Source organism: Pelmatolapia mariae, linkage group LG10_11, assembly GCF_036321145.2.
Source record: "Pelmatolapia mariae isolate MD_Pm_ZW linkage group LG10_11, Pm_UMD_F_2, whole genome shotgun sequence".
NCBI lineage: Eukaryota > Metazoa > Chordata > Actinopteri > Cichliformes > Cichlidae > Pelmatolapia > Pelmatolapia mariae.
The window spans coordinates 59,862,986-59,881,885 of NC_086236.1; the positions used below are offsets into that span (position 1 = coordinate 59,862,986).

Consider the following 18,900-nt stretch of genomic DNA (forward strand, 5'->3'; position numbering starts at 1 on the left):
GGACAGTTTATGAACACACACACACACACACACACACACACACAGAGAGAGAGAGAGAGAGAGGTTTTGTTTACATAGTAATGCACAAGTCCTAAGCCAGACTCAAACGAGAAAGAACTTGTTTGGAAGGATGGTGTCATTCCTTCTCCAGGCTGAAAAGCAAAGGGGGAGGGTCTAATAGCTGGAGAGGGGAAGAGAGAAAGAGAAGTTGCCATTACTGACAACTCTTACTCAGCCCAGGAGCCAGAGAGGAGGAAGAAGAACAAAAGGAAAAGGGGGGAAGTAAAAGGGAGATCCACAGTGCAGCTGTGCTAACAGGGTAAGTAAATGTCTCTCTTGTGACTCGGATCAGGATGGAAGAAGGTGGTGGCATGCTTTAGTTACGTGAGCAAATTTTTACAGGTTACCTAATAAGGTAAAGTCCTTTTGCAGCAGCATGCTAGGGCAGATTTTCGTTACTCAAAGGGGGTGTTGAAGGAATGTCAGCTTTGTTGGCGTGACAAGCAGTGTGGATTTGTCATAAGGGTCGGTTTTTACCGTTAAAAAAAACAATGGTGCAGAAAGACACCTCGTGGTGTGCGGGGCTTCCCTGGTGTCTCTGTCAGACCAGCAGTTTAGCGTTGAACGTGAACAAATCCACTCACCAGCTGATGATACTGATGATAAGGCATGGCTATGCGGAAGCTCCGGCAGGAAGTCCAGCTTTTCTTAGAAAAAAAAAAAAAAAAAAAAAAAGTTGTTTAAGCTAGGCAGCTAGCCATGCAGCTGTATGCTTTAATTTATTTCACAGGGTAGCACAATTATTACATTTGATGACAGTGCTACTGGGACAAACTGGTTGCCATATGTGGTAACGTTACAAAAAAAGGGCAGTGGTGTTTGCGTTTCACCGGGGCGAAACCTACTGACCAAAGCATGAGTCGCCTGGGAGTGTAGGGGCGTGTGCGGAGCTAATAGTGCCATTAGTGTGACTGATGCTAAGCCACGCAGGTTATCACACAGCTGACCTACGGTGCAGGTGAGTATCGGTTAAAAAGACGTTTTAGTTGGTTTAATTTTGGGGTTAACGTGTGTTAAAGCTAAACTGGATGTGCTAACGTTATCATGGCGTTGTGTATGTTAATATTAACCTGACTGGGACACGTCGTTAGCTGCGCTAGCCAGCTTTAGCGTAAAACCTTCATTTGTTATCCTTAATTTTGCCCTAATGAAGGGTTGGTTCAAGTACCCTAGCTGCCGCTCACCCAAGCCTGTCAGCTGTCAAAGTAATGACCAACAGATGTAAACCTAACTGAGCAGCAAACTACTGTACATAGAGTATGTTAAACCTATTGATTGTGCCAGTAGGTGGAACTTGACTTCGCTGTTATAACTCCATTGATTAGGGCTGTAAGCATGGCTGTTTCATGCAACTCTTCAGCGCAGGGGTGTCACACTTATTTTAGTTCTTGGTGCACAGCTAGCCTACTTTAATCTGAAGTGGGCCGGACCAGTAAAACCATTACATCAGGTTTTTCCCCCTCCTGCAGGGCATTCAGGCCCTGCAGGTGGGGCCCAGTGCTGTGCCAAAAAGTGATCATCTGCTAGAAAGTGACTTCGGATGTTTCTCTGTGCAGTACCTTTGGTTATATTGGTGATATAATGTAGTCAACACAATTTTCGAAGCAGTTGTGCATAAAATTAAAAAATTGCTTGTTTTGTAAGCATCTTTAAGACGCTGGGTTATTGTACTCACTTTTTGTTCTACGTTATAATCAGTCCAGTCCTTTGTGGCCACTTTAAATATCTTTATAGAACTGTAATGTTATATTTTTTATTGTTGTTATCTGACAATATTAATGACCGTTTTTACCCAGATAAATAAATGATATGCAAGTAACTTTGCCATAAGCTGATTAAAGCTTCTGCCTTGTGATAAAATGTTTTTCTTGGCTCAAAATGGTTTGGTATCATTAATGTTACCAAGTCATATTGAAACGACTCATTTGCAACAGTTTAAATATAGAAAATCATTTTTGAGCAGATACCAGAAGTCACATTTTACCACAGCACCTTCTTTTTTTGCTGATCTCTCTCTGAAGTTGGATCTCTCGCTCTCTCTTTTTTTTTTAATTCTAAGTGATCAATACAAACTGAGTTGTGTGTGGCATGCTGGACAAAACTGCTTGGGGTGACCTAAGAAGAATAAATGGGATTCTTACATAATTAAGCCAGTCTACTGTCAATAGATGGGAACTAAAGTGGGTTTTAAAAGGCACAAAGTCTTTGTATGAGTGTTGGAACTAAACATAAATAGTATTTTTGACTCAACCAAGATGGAGAAAGAGCTTCAGCTTTACATAATAATCCTGAAGTCTTCACACCAGGACATGTTAACATTTTATTGAAAGAATTGAATTAATAATGATCACGTTGCACTTTTTTTCACCTTCAGTGCCATCTAGAGGGCCATTTCTTGTCCCCCGGGCCAAATGTTTGACACCTTTCCTTTATTATTGTGTGCCATAATGAGGTGGATGAAATATTTAGAACACTTCTGACTATTCTTGTCACAACCACACCCAAAGTAAAGCAGAAGACATCACCTTTCTGACACTGTCAACAAAAACTGAAAATCTCTGAGCTTCATCAAAGTACGATAAAGCTGGACTGCACTAGTATCAGTTGAGCTAAGCTCAACTAAGCTGCCTATTAGAAAGATACAAAAGGAATAAGACTGTGTACTGGATTGTGCTTTTACAAATGCAAGTGTCCAACGGTGGTGTAAAATATCAGGAATGTGTAGGGTATATGGAGGCAAACTATAACAGCAGGCAGTGGTGGAGACAAATGTACAGCTTTGCATACTAACATGCGATTAGTGCTCAACGGATTAAAGGAAATTGGGGCTTGTATGGATATACCATTTTTAGCATAGATTTCTACAACCCTGAGAATGTTAAATTCCTCTGACTAGGAGGACTCAAGGAGCCTTAACCCAAGGCCACAGTAACTAAGCTGTGTTTAAGAACAACTTAAAGTACGAACACTCTGGTCTGAGGTTTGTGTGGTACTGTTCCAAAGACTGGGAATATTATGATCTCTGACGCCTCTGTAAGTTGGTGAGGCAACTAAAAGATATGAGAACAAGGACTAAATCGAGCAAAGAGCAATCCTCCTTAATTGTAGGAGTGGTGAATCAAAAGCCACGAGTTATTGTAGAGGAACACTTTGCCTCAAATCACTTTTTTTGTCTCTCACTTCCTTGTGACTCCTCTTTGGCCGACACTGACTGTATGTAAATACATTAAGAAAGAGTTTTTGGTGGTGTAAGTGTCTGACATGATAATCCAGTGGATGATGATGTGACCAGTTTTGAAATGTTTCCTGTTTCCATCACTCATCCAGCTGCGGCCTGAGAGCACAGCACTGTTGCTCAATGCACGTCCAGTGACCTGTAAGACTAGACTCAAAAGGGTTGTTTGTCCCCCGCATTAGTGACCCGTGGCCCAGACACGCTTTCCCAGAAACCGGGTGTGCTATTAACATCAGAACAATAGAGAGTTTCATGAACAACACCGTAGTCACAGATACTGTGTCTAACCAGGGAGGAAATACTGGAAGTACTGTTAGGTTTTCTTTAGGGGGTAGCTGTTCTTTAATGTTAAGGTGATCTGGATGATCTTTACTGATTTCTCCTAGTGTTGTTTTGGCTTAAAAGGTGAAACTACAGCAGTTTTTGGCTTTTTTTTGTTTTGTGTTGTTTTTACTCATCCCATGTGGGCATGGTGGTTATGTCACTTGTAAGAAAACAGTATCCACATACTGTGGGTGTTTTTGTTTTCTTTCAATAGCATTAGGACATAGACTTGTTTAATGAGGCATCGTGTTTCAGTGCTTCCTTTTACAAAGCTGGAGCACAGTATATTAACTAAATTTAGTTCCTCTATAACCATAAACCAACAAGCCACTGCTAAGTTCAAAGCCTTCCTCGTCAAAAGTGGAATAAAGTTTTCCTTAAAAGCCACATAGTTGCTGCTTTCAGAGACAACTTGTTCGTGTTAAACTTTAAACGCTGTCCAGGACAAAAAGCAGCGATAACCGAAGGCATGCCACAAAAAGCCCTGGTTTTACAGTTTTAAATATTATTTCATGCTGTGGCTAAGGTCTTTATTTTATAGTCTAGAAGAAGTATCCCAGTTTTCTAAGGCAGTGAGCCTGCAGCCAAGCTGATGAGTGCAATAACCCTACTGGTTTCTATATCCTTCAGGTAGTTAGGCTGTTTACACTTAACCTCAGTCTTTTTTTGTGAAAATGAGTTCCTGGTATGAAGGAATCAAAACCAACTGTGCCGGTTTTCTACTCTGTTAAAGCTGTCCAGCCATGTGGCGTTTATACAAAGTTCAAAAGCTAAAGAGCACCATATGTGATCTATGCTCGGCCTGCACGATGCCATCCTTCATCACAGCTGTAATGTAGAAATGACTAAGTGCGTCCTCAAGTGATGTCATTCAGTTCAAGTGTTTGGTAAGAAACCGCAACCGGGGTTTCTCACCCACCACCTCTACTATGATTCTTAGAAAAGAATATGAGATGTACAAAAATCTATAGCTGTACTCGTTTATAGAAGATTAATATATACATTGGATTATGAGGGCAAGCAAAGACATCCATGTCTTGTTAAAATAGTAAAAGAAAAAAAAAACACTGCAAAGATGCATAGAAGGAAATGGTGATTAGGGGAAAGCTGAAAAGAGGGGGAAAGGGGAGGGGGGGGTGATGTCATTGAGTTGGTGTGCCAGAAATGTTCCTCAGCTGAGGGTCTCTCTCATCTCAAGGATCAGGTTTCAAGATTTGCAGCAGGGCATCTGGACCTGAGTGTGTGGTGATCTCACTGCCTTGAATCCCCCAAGACTGCATCGAGGAACATATGAAACCTAACGCCAGCTTATCATCGCTGTTTGAATAATTAAGAGGACTATTGTTGATTTAGAAACTGTAACTAAAGGGCGAACTCATAGCCTCCCATTTTAAGAAGGCACTCATTTTAGAAAGCCACATTGAGCTAAGTGTTCTGTTTAGAGTCTGTTGTGGCCACTACTTTCAACATGAAGTAGGTCTTGATAGTAGGTTAATAAGTAGCCAGCTATTTTTCCAAAAGGCTGAACACTCTTTCTTTGAGTAGTCTTATTCTCCCATTCCTGCAGGCAGTAGTGGAGCCTCTCTGATGCCACTTTCACCTCTTTACAAATGAAACAAAATGGTTTACACCACCTCGTGCTCGGATTCTACTTTACAGTTAAACTAATTTATTCTGTCTAGGTGACTCTAGTGTGCAATATAAGCAAAGAAGAAGCGAGAGGAAGGTATAGGAGAAAAAGCAAACTGAGGGAAATCAGCTGTTAACACATTTCTTTCAATACGAAGTTGAGCAGAGCACAGCTGAAAGGTACAGAAGTGTTGAGCTGTTAAAACCAGAGTGACACTGTCATAATTACCTAGCACAAGTTAACATTATGAAACGCATGAGCCTTAATTTTAGGGTGTAGTATCTTGCACAAGGACTCTCCAACATACAGACGAAGGAGCCGAGAATCAAACCACCGACCTTTTGAATAGTAGACAGCCTGCTCTAAATCCTGAGTCACCATGAACAAGACTCTTTGGGAGGCACAGAGAGAACTGGGTAACCAGTGAGTAGTGTAAGGGCTTCATCCAGGAGTGTGGCTGAAGCAGATATTGTGACGTGTATGATTTGACATGAAGATGATTCAAAAAGCCAAGTTTAGTTTCCCTTATCCAAAAAAAGACTTTGTTGACAGCCACTTTGAAAAAAAGCCACCATCTTGGCTAATGGGGTTTACCAAAGAAGTCACCATAAAAGGGTAACTATAGCAGTTTGGGTACTTGAATCCACCTACAGAGAATTTCCCTGTAATGCTAAATTTCTGCTGCACTATTAAGCTTTATCATATGTTGGACCAGTTGGTTTTCACTGGTGGGCCGTGAGCTATCTAAGACATTCTGAGGAAATTGCATTTTCAAATGCCACAATGACATGGCTTCTTAATATAAAAAACAAACAAACATGGGTGCAGGTACTTATTTATATGGGGATAGATCATTTATTATTTCTTTTGCTTTTGCAAGTTCTAATCAAACCTTTGCACACTCATGCAAACACATGCACCACTAAATTATCAAGTATCTGGAAGACTGGCTGGTATAGTATCTCATTTAGTAAACGTAATTTATTGTAATGCGTATTAATGTATTGGTATTAGGTACTGTAACTTCAGTGTTACAGTCCCCGTGTAATATCAGACACTCGGTTAATCTTTTACATTTATCAGGATAATAAAATCATTTACAATTATGGTGACCTCTGATCTCTTGTCCCTTAACACCAAAGAAGTTGATAAAAGGTATCGGGCTATAAACAGCTTAAGAGGCTATTTGTCAGTCGCGTATGTGCCAGTCTGTGTAACAGATAATGAGCAAAGAGATGTGATACAGAGTACAGGCTGTTGAGCAATGAGGGCTGAAATGTCGAGGGATCGAAACTGCAAACTCATCATAGATGTTTGTTTATTTATTTATTTTATTTTAATGTGGTACATGAACAGTTGTCAATTACTGGTTATCCCAATGAACTCTACAGACTGCTGTCTCAATTGTTTGTTAAAAATGACAAGTAACAGAACATCCATTTTACATAAATGTTTAAGGGTCATATCAATATGTAGGATGGGTGGCTATTCAGATTTTGACACATGAATCATGGCTAGAAGTGTCTCGTATCAAATTGTAAGTGAAAAGGGGGCTTAAGTTACAAAAAAATGTAATGACCGAAATGGTAAAAGCTAGCAGGACCTCTGCTGCAGTGATTATTCATCTCATGAAACTTTGTCTTGTAAAAAGGAAATCTCTAGCTCACAACTTTTTACTGGTATTCAATAATGCATGGAAAATATGCTCAAAGCATGAATCATGACCCTGTGCGGTTAATGTGGTACTTTCACATCAATCTATGATTCAAAAAAGGATGCCTTAGACTACGTCATGACGCAGTGGAGCAGCTGACACTTGTGTGAAAGTTTTAACACCGTTGGTTTGGACATATATGGTTAGAATTGTTTACCATCAATAAATCTTGCGCTGGAGGAAGCTGACCCTGAAAGCAGAAGTACTGCAGTCTCATCAGAGAAGCTAGTAAATCATGAGCACCAGGAGGAGCTGTGAGGGTTTTCGTGTCTTGTCAGAACATGAAGCGTTGTCTGTGTCCCAACAAAAAGGAATGAGGATGAAATGCTCACTGTTATTCCTGTTTGGTTTAGTTTTTACCATCCTTTCGGCTCTGTCTACATAAAAGTTTAAAAGCCTGTATCAAACCCCATCTCTTTTTTTGGAAAGCATATATGATAACTCTTGTTTTTTCCATAACAACAACTAATAGTCTACATTTTAACCCAAAATGCAAAGAAAAAGTATTTTCTTGATGTTTTATGTAAAGGTTATTGCATCTTTGTCTCTAAAAGTAAGTCTCTGCTTTAAGGAGTCCATTTCAGTGCTATGATAGCAAAATATTTTCGATAATATTTCCGTGGCAGTCTCTCATCATCTCTATCAAAAGAACCTTGGCAACATTATTAACATACTAGGAATTTATTTCCTTTTTAAGGAAAAACCATGCACAGCAGCTCCTCTGCAGTAATAGAAATGTTGAACCAAAGAAAGCTGTATCAGTACACACTGCTTTGCTTTGTCGGATCGGTTGTAAAAACATAACTCTTGTAGGAACTGTCTTCAGTACAGCAAGCTTATAATTGATGCACATTTACTAGATTGTTATTAAACTGCAAGCGACTGAGAAAACGGTTTCGCACTCCTCTCAGTGTTTCCCCACACATAAACTTTACTTCTCTGAGCCCCACAGGCTTATTAATGACCACCCAAGAATATTTGGCAACCTATTTTAGCAGTTCTTTCCTGTGTTTCCATACTGAGCATTGCTGCTGTGGCATAATTTCCCTACCTCTCTAACATAGACTGTGCAAATGGACGTAGCCACCATGACATCACTCATCGGTTAATGAAGTCCTCTTATGAAACCTTTAGATACTTTGCTATTTTGAAAGGAGAGCTTGGTGAACATGAATTGCCCCTTTCTCACTCCTACAGTGGACTGGAATGACATGTTTTATTCAGTGTGACCTGAAACAAGCAGTTGAGCCCATAAACCCATAAGGAAAGCATTACTGAGGTCACAGAGCAAGACAGCTGTGCTCTGCTTGTACCCAGAGGAGTTGCCCCCTGCTGGCCTTTAAAAAGAAGGCAGGTTTAAGGGACTTCCATCAGAACTGGAAGCTTGATCAATCTTTTATATTGTTTGTGTATTTCCATGTTTGAACTCCAACTCCACCTTCTCGGATTGCAGTTGAACACACGTGCCTGTCCACCCTCCTCAAATATAATCTAAATATATAGGACACATTGCTTCCGTGACATTTATGAACCCAAAAAGTGCCAAGTAAGATTAAATGACGCACAGCAAATTACATATTACTCGTTGCCTTCACTTTATCTAATTGTTTCCATGTGCAACTCATTCTGTCAAATGTTATGACTTCATGGCTTTAAGGCGATACCATATCTGGAGTAGTCGTCCAAGGACCGGTTGTTCAACCTTTGCCACAGTTCAAATCATTATTTTTATGTGAGTATTTTAAAGCTTCAGAATAAAACTGTTAAATGGCAACAGTGTGTGAGTTAAGACCGATCGGATGCAGGGTTGTTGGTGTGTGTGTGTGTGTGTGTGTGTGTGTGTGTGTGTGTGTGGACGATTATGTTGGAACAACCATGCTTTTGACTAAAGGTCATGTCTGGGGCCAGTGGCCTTCAGGGAAATATTTGCAGACTTGGCGAGGAATCTCGGTGGAGACACAGGACTTACGTCAACGTTTGTTTATCCGCCAGCATATGTGAAGTAAATATTTGCGCTCAGCTTTACATAAAAATGTTACGATAGCTGCCATCGTACTTTGAGCAAAGTGGCCGCACTCTGAAAAACATGCAATTGCTGCGTTTTATACCACTGTAAACAACCATGTGTTGCGTATTGTAAATTATCTCTGACATCGGGGAGTGCCACTGTGTCTGCTCAGTTAGCTCTGTATGCATGGCCTCAGGAAATTTTCACACACTTGGCTCTCTCGTGCTTTCTCATTCCGCTGTAGACTATTTGCCAAAGCCTTTTTGTTTAAAGAGTAATGTTGGTTTTGCAGAATGCTTATGGGTTATTTTCTTCCTTACTGCTATTTCAATAAAAACAGAAATGGTCCAAACTAAACGTTTTGAGATGCCACAATAAAGGTCAGTTATTTTTACTTGGACTTCAGGGATAGAGATGGTACCCAGTAGATACTCATTTTAAGAGTGTGCTGATTTTCCGTTAATGCTAAATACTTGTCATGCATCCTATTTCATTACATTTTTCCACAGCACTTTTTTTTAATCTAAATTAATTAATTTGCATATATAATTCAGGCTTTTTTTACTGGCTCCCAATGGGACCCTGTGTTGAAAATATAAGTATGCAAGATTGGTCAGCATATTGTAAATGCAAAGAACATTACTTAGTAGAATTCAGTGCAGGTTATTGCTATTTCTGGTCATGTAATTAAAATGTGTAAAAAGTATGGTTTTTCTTTGGTGTTCTAGGAAAAAAACACATTTTAAGTTATATTTAATTCCAAAATTTACAAAGAAAACGTCAAATGTTAAAATTAAAGTATTACTAGTTGGAAAATAGATGAGGTTTGAAATAATGTAAAACAAAAATGTAAAGAATTTGGGAATTTCATTCATTCAAAGTGTCACAGAATCTGGAGAAATCCTGTATGAAAAGGCTAACACACTGACACAACAATGTCTGTAAAAAAGGGCAAAGTTGTGGAATATTTTCACTATGTGATAGCACACACTTCAATTGTGATAACCATTGTTGTTGATCTCTGCGCCTAGATGCCACCCCCGCTTGTTTTTGCAACTGCCCCACCACCATCCACAACTTGTTTTAACTTGTAAAGCTCTAACCAGCTTCAGTTTTAATTGAAACACAGGTGACAACAATTAAGCACATTTCTGTAAAAAATACATAAATAAATAAATTTAAAAAAATCAGTGTTGAGTAATTACAATGTCTAAAGCCGATTATAATTGGGCTTTGATTTGCAACTGTGTCAGGCCAAGCGTTTCACTGATGTGTCATCACCACTAATGCAAAAATGCAGGACGTGCATCTGCTGCCAAGGAATGCAAGCCCTTTGACTTCAGTCAGCTGATTAACGTTGCTTTTATCATGTGGATTGTGACAGTAGGAATTCTGAGGCTGGAGCTCTTTGATCGTCACTGCAGCTTGTTTCATGTTTCTCTATTTAAAACAGCCACTCATTGGGCAATTTCATTTTCCTGTACGGTAACCCCTCATTGTGTTCCCTGTTGTCATCCTCAGATAAATAGACAAAATGGAGGACTCCAACAGCAACAAGCCATTCATGGTGACATCCTCTCTGAACTTCAAAGTCACCACCCCTTCCTTCTACAACCAGCCAAAGAAGTTTGCTTCTGTGGCCCCCCCACGACCCAAAAGTCAGACACCTCCCTCAGCTCCATCACCAACGCCAGTAGGCACAGGGGTTATTGGCCGAGTTGGAGACCTGCCTCCACCGCCCCCTTCGCTCTGTTATGGTATTTACATTTATTTATTCATTTATTTTTGTCTGTATAGTTGTATCCACTGAAAAAAGCCCCCATTCCCCATCCCGCCCACTGCTGCTTCTTATGCTAGAGCATGCAGAGCTTCACGGTTGAGTACAGGATGGCTGTGGTACTGTCTGTCTCTCCAGCACATTACATTACTGTGCTCTTAACGCCTGCCTTTTAAGGGTTCTTCTGAAATACGCAGATAGTCTGGGCAAACTTGCTTTTGTTGGGAAATTTGGTTTTTACTTTTAGAGCTGTGCACAATTACACTTCTATAAATGCAAACAATCAGACAGTTCAAATTAAAGGTAGCCTGTGAAGAAGACAGCAAGGATGTAAATGCAGGGTGTTTCCTACAAGGTAGGAAATGCATTTGGTTGTGTTAAGATGCCAAAAATGCATTTAAAGCCACTTTCGGCTGCATCTTTATTCACTAGACACACAAGTATCTCCAAATGTTTTATTTATTTATTTATGCCGGATACCCTTCCTGACACACACCCAAAGAGATTGTCTCCTCCTGTGATTGAACCAAGAGTCTTTTGCTAATCTAAACATGTTTCTTGTTTTATCAAAAAAAACCTCCACAGGGCGCCTTTTAATTCATAAAAGTATATACCAGGATACATACCAGGCATCAGTGCAACAGCCAACCAGCAGATCTCAAAGTGGCCAAATATTCCAGACAGTTTTGATTGCTTTGCTGTCCTGTTTTGTGTTAAATTGAAGTGGTAATACTTGGATGTTATTTTTCTGAATGCTTTTAACCAATCATCCCTCCTCGTTTTTGTCAGACTTCCCACCCCCTCCTCCTCCACTGGATGATGATTTGCCAGCCCCTCCCCCTGAATGCTCCACCATTCCCACTGCCTCTGATGCTCCCCCTCCCGCGTTCCCCGCTCCACCTCCAGTGGCAGATGACCTGCCCCTCCCAGCTCCCCCGGAGGAGAGCCGCTGTCCACCCACCTGTCCCTCTCCCCCTCCTCCCCCACCTCCTCCACCTCTCCCTGCCTCCAGTACCAATGCTTTCAATTCTTCGGGGACCTCACAGGTGAGTCACAGTGGTGTCTTCATCCTCCTGCACACTGCTTCCTTCCTAACTGCATTTAAATATAATTGGATAATTATTTAGGACATTCTTGTGTGACCATATTGAGTCTGTGGACTGACTGTTGGCAGGAAATGCTGTCTTTTGAGATTTTTCCCACAAATTATATTAGCATTAGTCCGGGGTAAATCACCCACTTTTATTCGTCTAACAGGATTATTGCCAATTTACGTCACTAAAATACTTCTTAGGCATGCAGTGTGTTATGAGGATTATTGTGGAGATGTGTATTGTAGGCTTTCATTAGTTCCAGTTTGATTGTTGGGCTACAAGAGCAACATAAAGATGAATTATTTTTATTATTCTTTTTGGAAGTGCTAAAAACCAGACAGTTTAAAACGGCTGTAAAATAATATAAATATGATTTAAACCTCATGTTTGTATCAGCATTGAGCCTGTGCTAAATGATAATCAGCAAACAGCCAGATAATTAAGTCATTGAAAATACAATGTTCTCTTTCATCTAACCACAAATATTAACATAGCAAGTATTTATCATCATTATAATCACCTTTTTAAGCTTGTTTGTCATCGTTCTTTCATTTTTGTGTTTTGTCACATCAGTAATTGTTCAAGCGCTGCATATTATACCCACTTTTGTTACATTTTTATTGTTAAATATCCATATTTAATGTTGTTGCTGTGTATTTATAGTCTGTAACCAAGTAACCTCTTCAGCTACATTTCTGCTCCTCACTCATCCATCCATCCTTTTTGCTTCATCATGATTCCCCAATTTGTGTATATTAAGTTTATTTCCGTGATCTCCATTCTTCCTCCACCAGAGATTCACGGAGAAGCAGACAAGTTTTGATAAACAGCTCAACTCTCTGACTGGCATGTTGTCTGAGATGGAGACCAAGGGACCTTTCAACCCCAAGGTATAATGCACAGGAAAATTAAGACTACAGTTTAAACATTTTGGTTTTCAAAATTCATTTAGTGGATAGCAGTGAATACAAGAGTAAACAACCGTCATGAAACTCCTTGGTCAGGTGCACTGGGACACATTTGGCCACATTTCTTTTGTAGATGTGTCCCCGACAGACGTAAGAGAAACAAGAACAATAATGGGGGACATGGTGGTGTTTTAGCTTGTCCTTCACCCTTATATAGTGTGTGCTGATCTATTTTATCCTCTGAGCGAGATGTTGACATTAACAAAGTACTAACGGGTGGAAATGGCAATACGTCTTGGTTGTTTACTTGTGTTCAGATCCCTGAAATGGATTTAAAAGGCAAGTGTAAACAGAGGTTGCCTACAGAGCAAACAACCAGATGAGTAGCAAAATGACAAGACTCAGAGGAAGCCAGCTGTAGAAAAACAAAATGACTCCTGTGGAGAAGAGAAAAACGTAATGCTACATGGGTCAGGAGAAATAGTTTGGGGACATACCAGGTTGGTTTCATTAGTCTCCCTTCGTCTGTTCAGGTGGAAAGAAGTCAGTTAGAAGTCAACTGTTCGCACGGCGCACCAGACTGAAAGAGACAAGATAAAGTGAGATAGCCGGTGATTCACACTGAGAGAAGAGACACTTGCAGAGAGGCAGAGTGATGCACGCAGAAGTGAGTGGAGAGCATGAGAGTGTGATGAAACCAGAGTGTGCTGCCAGGGACCCAGTGAGAGGGCCATAAATGGAGAGTGTTTTTAATCCAACAGGGAGGTACTGGATCAAGGCAGAATAATGCTGGCTCAAAACCTGCAAAATAAATGTCAGAAAGACGAAGCACTTCTGATAAGCTCAAACTTTGGAGCGCCTCCAGTGTTTACTTTAATCAAAGTACCTCATTCAGTATTATGATAGTGTCTGCTTGTAGCATTTCACCATGCAGTGTTACAGACAGAATATTAACTTCCCTCAATTCAATTATAGTTCATGGTAAACCAGAAAAACTCCATTCTTACGTGAAATTAGCGTTGTAGTTTTTTTCTTTTCTTTGCTTTTCCATCATAATAATCTTTTGTTTAATGTTATTTTACCCACAGTTACCAAGCCAGTATTCATCAGCACCAGCACCCAAGGTCTCAGCTCCTCCAACCGCTCCCAAACCAGCCCTTTCCTTCCTCCCACCTCCCGAGATGGGCGATCGCCCTCCTCCTGCGCCCTGGGCCGAAGAACTCAAAGCCAGAACAAACCGACAGGGCAATCACAACGCTGCGCCGAACTCTGCCGCTCAGCCTTTCGCTAAAGCGCCAGCCGTGGCTCCCAAGTCTGGATTCGGAGGAAGACCGACGACATCATCAGCCTCTCTGGCGCAAAAAATCAACCAGAACCTGAACCAGACGCCCACCGCTGCCAGCAGTGCACCTAAGCCTTCCCCTCCCATAGCTACTTGCTCTTTCCCTCCACCTCCTGCGGCTCCGCCTGCACCTCCTGCTCCACCAAATAACATGGCCACTGCACCGGCTGCTAATCACATAAAGAGTTCTCCCTTTGCCAGTCAGATGAATGCAAACCAAAACACTCCTTCTGCTGTGCCACCTCCTCAACCCAAAACGATGGCATCTCCGCCCTCCCCCTTTAACCAGCCAATGAAAACTACCCCTGCATCGACGGTATGTTCCTGCTTTTTGCTTTGCATGTACTGTGGAAAGTCACAGGAAGTACAGATAATTGATTGTCAGTAGATAGGAATGCTGGACATGCACAGTGTTTTAAAAGGTACAGTTATAAATAACAAAATCCTCTATAAGACACGAATGAAACTATAACATGCCTTAAAAAATTTATACATATGCACTTATGGCTTCTTCCTCTTCTGTGGCAGCCCTCACCCCCTGGCCCAGTTCTTAGTGCAGGTGGAGGTGTTCCTCTGAACATGAAAGAAGTGGAGGAGCTGGAGAGGATGACCAAGGACTTCATTAGAAACATGGACGCGAACCCACCTCTCATCACCTCCCCTCCTACAGGTGCAGACACGAAACTTCAATCAAAACACACTTTTATTTCACTTGTATTTTGCATCTTTCTGATTTAATTAGAAAATAATTTAATATAATTATTTCCAGAGAGTGCACTGATGTGGCTGAATTTCGAATCTCATTGTTGTTAATTACAGTCATTAAGTAGCTGCTCTTTGGAAAAACTTGAGTTGGTAGCGTGGGAGAGGTGTTAAACAAAAGTAATGGTTTAACTTTTTGATTGTTGATAATCTTAGTGAAATGAATGCAGGAAAAAATATTACCAATGAAATATTAATGTCCCAAACTGCAAATATTCAGCAGACAAAAGAAATTATTCACCTTTCAGTTTGCTGACTGGTTGCAAAATGCAGATTGTTATGGACATCAAAATGTATTCAGTTTATTCTTTATGATCTACAATTTAAATGTGGTCAGCTTTTGTCTCTCCAGTGTTACATCTATGACCCTAAAAAATAAGCTGCATCTTTGGGATAACATATTGACTGTGCAGAACAGTTTGCTTGTTCATAAAGTTGTTTGTGTATCTTTCTCTTTTCTTCAGAGGTTTGTGGAAAATGTGGTGAGGCTCTCTCCCGTACTCAGCCAGCAGTGAGGGCCATGGATAAACTCTTCCACTCCACCTGCTTCTGTTGCATGACCTGTCATCGCCCCCTGCAGGGCATGCAGTTCTATGACAGGGATGGTTCACCACAGTGTGAGGACTGCTACGTGGTGAGGAGATGCAGACATTTATACATTTATTCTTCTTATATTCTTGCTGAATTGAGTATATAATGTGCATGTTTAACTAGTTTTTCACCTCCATTCTCCTCACATTCATGCTGTTGCTCCTCAGAGCTCCCTGGCTGTGTGTTCTCGATGTGGAGAGAAGATCACAGACCGTGTGTTGAAGGCAGTTGGACAGTGTTTCCACGCCCACTGTTTCCGCTGCAGCACCTGCTCTTGTGTACTCGAGGGGGCACCCTTTATCACTGATGACAACAACAACCCCTACTGTGTCCAGGATTACCACAGGTCACTATGGATTTCCACATAATAAAATAGTATATTTCTGTTTATTCCTTATGAGAAGTGATCATGTGGTGCAGTTGTTCTTGCATACATTCTCAGAACAAGGATGTGTGTTTAAAACCAACAGTTAATTTTGGATTCCAGTATTTGTACCCATCTAAATGATTAGTGAGATCATTTATGCTGGAGGAAAGAACACTTTAAAACCTCTTTCTCATTTTGATCAGATTGCTTAAAACTTTGTTTAGAGCTCACTGAGCTCACTCAAAATGTATTTGACAAAGCCAACTAAACTTTGTTGCTTCTGGGCCTGGCAACAAGTTGCAGCAAACTTTATTACATCTCAGTGGAATATCACTGATTGTTTCAGTGTTTCCTCAGCTAGGGGTGTGAATGCGTAAGAGTTCAACTGAGGTAATTAACTCAAATCCACCTCCCTTCTTGTAGGCGTTTCTCCCCTATGTGTGTGAGCTGTAATGAACCCATTATTCCAGCCCCGGGAAGCGAGGAGACGGTCAGAGTGGTAGCTCTTGACAAGAACTTCCACCTCAAGTGTTACCGCTGTGAGGTAAGACCTATACATAGTTGTTTTTGTTTGGGTTTTTTTGTTGTTGTTTTTTACGTGTGTCACAGGGTGTTTCAGCTTCTGACAAAACTGATAATCAATATTTCATTTACTCTGCAGGACTGTGCACGCCCTCTCTCCATAGAAGCAGATGAAAATGGCTGCTATCCGCTGGATGGCAAGATCCTGTGTATGAAGTGCCACACCCAACGAGCCAAGCAGGCCGCGCACTGATTGGCTAAAGCAGCATCGCTCAGTTTAACAATGAACCAAATCCAAAAGCACAGGATTCATCCAGCTGCAGATTTTTTGCCTTTGCGACAGGGCTTTGTTCAGTATATGTGCGCAGGTGTGTGGGTGAATGTTCAGCGTGAATATGTATGTTTGCATGCAGATAAAGTGTAGTATTTCCTTCGTCTTTGTTCACTTTATTCAGTGCAGAGGTAATGTACTGCACCGAAATTGGTTTTATTCCACATCTCTTATTCTCCAATCGCCCATCTCGCCTTCTTTGTTACTAGAGCCTTTTTTTTTTTTTTGTGGGTGCCAATTGTATGTTTACGATAAAAATTGCCAGCAGAACTTGCACAAGAACAGTTGGGTCAAAAAAACAGTCTGATAAATATAAAGTTGCCTTTCTCTGCTTCTTGCCTAGATGTTGGTAGTAGCATCATAAACTGGTTCCACTGGCTGTATTCTTTCTCTTTGAACTATGCTTTTTGTGCCTGAGACCAAGGCGTGTAAGAAACCTCCAAATTGACAGTCATGCAGATGTCACCATCCTTGTTGCCTGAGAGTAGAGTACATCTTTTAGATTTCGGTAGGTGTTACACAGCCAGGCATGATTAATGATGCTTTCCTGCCTAGAAAGTACTTCATATCAGCTAGTCTACTCTTAATAGCATTTTAAAGTCGCGTAGGGCTTTAAGGCAACAGCAAAAAGAAAAATGGTGAATATTGCTTTGAGTTTTTGTGATGTGAATTTAATGCTTTACAGGCATGCATTGAATTAACTCTTGTTGCTCTCGCTACTCGATGATATTGTATAAGGGCAAGATGAGAACAAAAATCAGCTTTTTTTTCTTCTACAAAATAGTTTAGAGCTGATTGAACCATGCTAAGTATTTTTAGATGCATGCTTTGTGGATGGCGAGATTTCGTACAAACAAACGAGCACAGATTTCCCAAGCACAGACTCCATCCTGGGGATCTCACAATCAAAAACCGGGTTACTTTTAACTATCAGCTGTATGGCTGAAAACGGGACCTATCAAGTAATTTCACTGTACCACATATGTGTAAAATGCTCTCAGTATGACTTTGAATAAAATGGCCCCTGCACAAGGTCATTGTAAGCAAACAGCAAATAGAAACAAAACACCAGTGTTTGATGTGCATTTATTATTATCTCTTAGCTTATAAGCTTTGTATGATATAAATCATGGACCTGTTTTTCCTAAGTATTAAGGTTGCATACGCAGCAGTACTAAAATAACCTGTCCTGACAGCAGGGCGATAGAAATGTAGAGGCATTTCAGCTCTAGGTAGCAATGTTTAAAAACGCAGACCAAATCTTTCTGTTTAGAGCTTAAGATCAATAAAACGGTTACGTGGGATTTGATGTTGTAACATTCATGCGTGGTTTTTGTTTGTTTGTTTGACCCCAGTTTTTGGTCCGTTTCTCCCGTTACCGTGATTACCACTATTCTTGCCATTACTTAACTTTTGTACGTTTAGCCTGTTCGTGTCGGTTATATACTATTTTATTCTTTTCTTGCTGTTCTGTATTTTGCTAATTAAAGCTTACATTTATTTGGTTTCATTTTAACCTGGCGCCGTGCCTTCTCCATTATTGTATCCTATTGTTCCTTCTGAATTGAGCCTGGTTTGCAGCCACAGAAATGAATTCCTCGGTAAGAAAATTGCTGCTTGTGCTTGCAATTGAGCCTGGTGCAGTAAATCACCAGAATGACTAACAAAACATGGCAATAGTGATTCAGCATTGCATGCTATCTGTGGAAGCAGTGGTGGAATTTCCTCTAGTATTATGTCCTGTGTTTCCACCGACTACTCCACCTTTGTGGCCCTGCCTTTGTCATCACCATGTGATATAAACTACCATAATGCCTTCATGGCTGCATTCATCAGGCATTGCATTGTTACATCCTATTGTATTACATGTGGATGCCTTGTCCTTTCATATAACTTTTTATACGTTTGATATGTGTGAATGTCTTACATTATTCTAGTCCTATCCATCCTTTTTGGCTGTATCGAAAAATAAAGAGAAATGTTAAACCCATGTCCCAGTCTTTCAATTTCAGTCATGTGCTAATATAATGTATGCACCCGCATCGCTGGGTACACTGCACCCAACTGATACCCGTGAAGCATGTTTTCTCTCAGACCCTCAATGTGGTTCACTGCTAGAGTTTGACTGCTCTATCAGTTGTAAACAGCCATATGTTGTGCTGATAATGACGACAGCAGACCTGTGTGCGTATGCATTTAAGCGTACTTTCCAGGAAGAACTATTCACCCTGTTCC

General features: G+C 40.7%; 2 protein-coding genes across 4 annotated transcripts in view; one reads left to right on the forward strand and one right to left on the reverse strand.

Moving 5' to 3' along the window:
• Positions 1 to 18,900, reverse strand: part of fam131bb (family with sequence similarity 131 member Bb) — a 55,748-nt gene that overhangs the window by 36,681 nt on the left and 167 nt on the right. The window contains exon 2 of one of the 2 annotated variants that reach the window (XM_063487161.1): positions 13,248 to 13,330. The gene's annotated coding sequence lies outside the window, so the exon portion shown is untranslated. Of the gene's footprint in view, positions 1 to 644; positions 708 to 13,247; positions 13,331 to 18,900 lie in introns of those variants that run through there. The other variant, XM_063487160.1, reaches the window with a different exon arrangement.
• Positions 51 to 18,649, forward strand: zyx (zyxin). Of its 2 annotated transcripts, none has more exons than XM_063487153.1 (10): positions 51 to 319; positions 10,493 to 10,728; positions 11,538 to 11,794; positions 12,637 to 12,732; positions 13,839 to 14,408; positions 14,621 to 14,762; positions 15,319 to 15,488; positions 15,613 to 15,791; positions 16,236 to 16,356; positions 16,474 to 18,649. In XM_063487153.1, the coding sequence occupies exons 2-10, from the start codon at positions 10,506 to 10,508 to the stop codon at positions 16,585 to 16,587; spliced, it is 1,872 nt and encodes a 623-aa protein (XP_063343223.1). In that variant the 5' UTR covers positions 51 to 319; positions 10,493 to 10,505; the 3' UTR covers positions 16,588 to 18,649. The 2 variants fall into 2 exon arrangements, with proteins under 2 accessions (XP_063343223.1, XP_063343224.1); XM_063487154.2 differs by lacking the exon at positions 51 to 319 and adding an exon at positions 568 to 1,018.